We start from the raw sequence: 4,597 nt of genomic DNA, 5'->3' as shown, positions 1-4,597 counted from the left end.
CATTTTTAGACTAAACAAGATGAAAAATATACAAACTACCTTAATCATGTCAAATCTTGTGTTTAACCGTTCTTTATTGCAAAAGTAAGATGTCAAAATATACAAACTAATGATAATACAATGCTCTAATTGGCCCTCTTGGTTGAGTTCTTTAAACCTGCAAAGCCAACACATTAAAGAAACATAGTAAAAACCTTTTTAGGAACAAACCTGATATAATAAAACCTTCACCCAATATATTTATAAGATAAAAATACAAAAAGTTAAAAATGATGAAATCAATTACAAGTAAGGATTAAAATAAAAACTTGTTAAGAAAGAGTCATCTGCAGGAGGGATATTTGAATCAACATGTATTTTCTAATGGTTTTAAATTTTGAATTATCCAAAATTCAAGGAATGAAATAAAATTTGTTGAGAAATATAAGGATTTAAAACACAGGTTAAAATTTAATATTATTTTATTGGTGACTACTTGTACTATTAGCTTAATGATTTGAATGTCTTAAAAAAATAATATTATTATATTCAATCTATTTTTAAAAAATAGTGAGATTTTTTTTATTATAAGATAGTATATATATATATATATATATATATATATATATATATATATATATATATATATATATATATATATATATATATATATATATATAAAGTAAATCTTACTATTTCTAAAAGTCAACCTATAATCAACTTCTTGTAATTATTTTTTTTTCGGAAAACAATACAATTTCAACCAATAAAAATATTTCAAATATTAATTAGGGTTGTCTAAATGGTAAAATAGGGTGTATTATTAACCAACCCCATATATATTACTCTCATATCTTTTTTTTTTCTGTCATCATCAATAAATTATAAAAAGTATCACCGAATCACCGAGTCATCTAATATGATTCATTCCGTTTTAATTCATACTAAAAAATTACCCATTTAAATCCAATTGTGTTTAAACTCTTGTCCCGGCTCATTGGATCCGTACCCATTTTAGGAGTTTAACTATTTAACATTTTGACTATAATGGAAAAACAAAAATATGCTGATAACATGCTTAATTTTTGTTTTGTTTTTATGATAAATAACTTGATTTATTACTTATAAACATCAAAATAAAATTTTCACCTATATTAAAAATATTTAATTATAAATAGAAGTTTATTTAAATAATATATCAAAGAAAAATTATAATTTTTATTGATCACATTAATTAACAAACAATATAGTTTCAACTACAACAATAGATGTCTTAGTTTTTCTATGATTAATGACTTAGAAGGTACCATCATTTGCTTGGTAGACTACATTTAGACAACAATGTTTTTCTATAAATATTTGAACATTGAACTTATTTCATTTATTTAAAACAAAGATAATATCATCGATTTTTATAAATAACATTGCCCTTTTGTTTTAACATATATGAAGCAAATTCAATAGGCAAATATATCAAATATATATATATATATATATATATATATATATATATATATATATATATATATATATATATATATATATATATATATATATATTATTGACTAAATATAAACACCAAACAAAATATATCACCTTTTTTAAATCATTAACCCTGATATTAACATAAATTTTAATGCCAAAATTTAAGTCTAAAAAATTAATTAAGAGTTAAGAATTAAATAAAATATATAGTTTATATATATATATATATATATATATATATATATATATATTTATGAGAATTTATTTAAATAGCAATTACATAATTTTTTATAGCATCGATAACACCATACTTAGAGGACAAAGAAAAGAAGCATTTGATTTTTTGTTTTTGCTTCCAAACGCAAAATCCCAAAAGAGATGTCTTTCTCCTCCTCCGCCTCACCATTTTAAAATGCATCAAATTCTCCAAATAAACACACACCTCAAAACCCTCTCTTCCATCCCTCTCTCCTCTCTCTCACAAACAGTAACCTTTCTTGGTTACACTCCACTACCCATTGTTTTTATTACCCAAAAGAAACAAAGAAACCCTCAAAAAAAAAAACAACCATTTCAAATCCACACTTTATTTTCTGTTTTGATGAAGAACAATCAAGAAAGAGATAGACTTACAACTTCATTTTATCTCTCTCTTTTTTGATCAATCTCAAAACAGTGAAACAGCCTTTTCAATTTGCTCATCTTTTTGTTTACAATTTTGCATTTTCATGGAGCAAATTTGGGGGTTTCTTCGTTTACCCTCTTGAAGCTTATCTTTTTTCACCAATCTTGAAATACCCATTTGGATTCTGGTATTCAAATAGAAACCCGAGAATCCTCAACGTTCATAAAGGTATTTTTCTTGAAATTTTACTCTTACTCGAAGTAATAATATAGTTGACAATTGTTTATTTATTTGGGAGATATGTTCTTTTAGTTTATTATTGGTGTTTTCTTTAGATTTGAGGTGGCTTTTCTTGATGTTTGATTGATAGCTCTATCTGCTCTTAGTACTTTACCTAACTTTTATTATTATATCATCATTTGGTTTTGATTCTGATTTCCCCTCTTTTACATTCCATTCTTTAGGGTTTTATAATTATATCCATCATATATGTTTGCGGATTCTGTTCATTCGAGTAAAAAAAAAGTTGTAGTCTGCTTAGCATCTTCAAAATCATAAACATCGATGTGGGTTTGTTTTCTTCTTCATTTTCTTGCTTTCTTCACTGAAACAAAACAGATTTAAGTATATAATTACCCTTTTAAAATTATTCCTGATAATAGTTTTGGTTTTGGTTTTGGTTTATCCTTGTGTCCTGATAGCGACTCTGCTTTTAAGTTTCTTTCATCATCATTATCAAGAATATGCTCTTAAATGTCTTTGTATGCCGTCTTTTTGCTTCGTTTATATGCAAAGAATCTTTTATTCTTCCCTTCACATGTATGCAAAGAATCCATCTCCATGACTCAAATCCCCCGAATCGATATTTCTAAGCAAATCGAGGCAGATGTCGATTTTCCTGATTCTATTCTCTTTCTCTTTCTCTTTCTCTTTCATGTTCTTATCGATTTTTGAAATCTTGATTTAGTTTCAGGTGGGCCATGAAAGGGGAAACATCGTGGGTTAGTCATTGTCTTGACGATATTTCTAGAAGCAATGGCGACTTTGATTCGTTCGCAGAGGTTACAGACGAGGGTAATAAAGACAATTCACCTGTATTACGTGTCGATTTAATCTTACCCGATGATTTACTAGAACGAATCCTGGCTTACCTCCCGATTGCAAGCATCTTCAGGGTCGGTTGCGTTTGTAAAAGATGGCATGAAATCGTGAGTTCGCGACGCTTTTTATGGAACGTGTCGCCAATTTCGTCACAAAAGCCATGGTACTTCATGTTCACAAGCTCAGACGACCCATTTGGATACGCATATGATCCTGTCCTTCGAAAATGGTATGAAATCGAGCTTCCATACATGGTGAAAACTTCAAGATGGTTCATAGCTTCATCATCTGGGTTAGTTTGTTTCATGGATAACGACACAAGAAGTGAACTTTACGTCTGTAATTTAATCACCAAATGCTGTTTCCGCCTCCACGAGCCGCCAAATTTACGGTTTTGTGACTATTCTGCCCTTGCAATCTCCGTTGACCGCGTTTCAACAAACTATGAAGTAACAGTCGTGAAATCACGACAAGTTCCCGATAATTACTTCCAGTGGGACCTCTCGATCCATGTGTACGACTCGGTGTCGATGACGTGGACGACACCCGTCAGCGAGATGCTGACAGGGTGGCGAGGTGGCGACGAGAGCGTGATATGCAACGGGGTTTTGTATTTTATAATATACTCAACGGGGTCGTTTCAAGAGCATCGACACGGGCTTGTTTGTTACGATCTTTCGGGTCGGGTTTCGGGTCGGAGTTTGTTGACACGGGGTTTTGTTTCCGTTCCGTGTTCGCTTACATGTGGGAGGTTGATGAATTTGAAAGGGGAGTTGGTGATGGTGGGGGGAATCGGAAAGCAAGATCGACAGGATATCATCACTGGAATCGGAATATGGGTTCTTGAGAACGGGAAGGAATGGAAAGAGGTTGGTCGAATGCCGCATAGATTCTTTCAAGGGTTTGGTGAACTTGATGATGTTTTTGCAAGTAGTGGGACTGATGATTTGATTTATATTCAGAGTTATGGTGCTCCTGCTCTTTTGGTGTTTGATTTGAGAAAGAATCAATGGAAATGGTCTCAAAAATGCCCTGTTACAAAAAGGTTTCCACTTCAATTGTTTTCGGGATTCTGCTTCGAGCCTAGGCTTGAAATTTCACCTTAATGGTGTTTTTTTTTTATTCGTATTTGTCTATTGTTTTATGGGAATTATGTGTTACACAAGAGATTTATGATACATTTGCTACAATCTTGTGTGATTATGGTGCAATTTATAACACTAACCTTTGTGATTTTGATCAAGAAATGAACACTTTTAAGAAAAAAAAAAAGTTTGTTTAACACCAATATGATGGTATTTTTGGGTTTATATATTTTCACAAACGATATATTCTTTTGGTGTTTGTATCATCAACGTTATTTTTAGAAGAATCTTGGTTAGTGGATTATTATGTGAATGTACTTGA

The 4,597-nt window shown here is 30.6% G+C and overlaps 1 protein-coding gene across 2 annotated transcripts; it reads left to right on the top strand.

Moving 5' to 3' along the window:
- The first annotated feature begins 1,846 nt into the window (after nt 1-1,846).
- HWS (Galactose oxidase/kelch repeat superfamily protein) lies at nt 1,847-4,390 on the top strand. Of its 2 annotated transcripts, none has more exons than XM_078989815.1 (2): nt 1,847-2,317; nt 3,057-4,390. In XM_078989815.1, the coding sequence occupies exon 2, from the start codon at nt 3,070-3,072 to the stop codon at nt 4,294-4,296; it is 1,227 nt and encodes a 408-aa protein (XP_078845941.1). In that variant the 5' UTR covers nt 1,847-2,317; nt 3,057-3,069; the 3' UTR covers nt 4,297-4,390. The 2 variants fall into 2 exon arrangements, with proteins under 2 accessions (XP_078845941.1, XP_078845942.1); XM_078989816.1 differs by lacking the exon at nt 1,847-2,317 and adding an exon at nt 2,373-2,655.
- Nucleotides 4,391-4,597: the final 207 nt, after the last annotated feature.

This window comes from Lactuca saligna, chromosome 4 (genome assembly GCF_052625555.1).
Source record: "Lactuca saligna cultivar CGN05327 chromosome 4, ASM5262555v1, whole genome shotgun sequence".
Lineage (NCBI taxonomy): Eukaryota > Viridiplantae > Streptophyta > Magnoliopsida > Asterales > Asteraceae > Lactuca > Lactuca saligna.
Note: the sequence above shows the minus strand (reverse complement) of the source record. Positions and strands in the feature narration are given on the sequence as shown.

Excerpts from the sequence above, each read along its gene's own strand:
- HWS (XM_078989815.1), top strand. The coding sequence starts at position 3,070 with ATGAAAGGGGAAACATCGTGGGTTAGTCATTGTCTTGACGATATTTCT.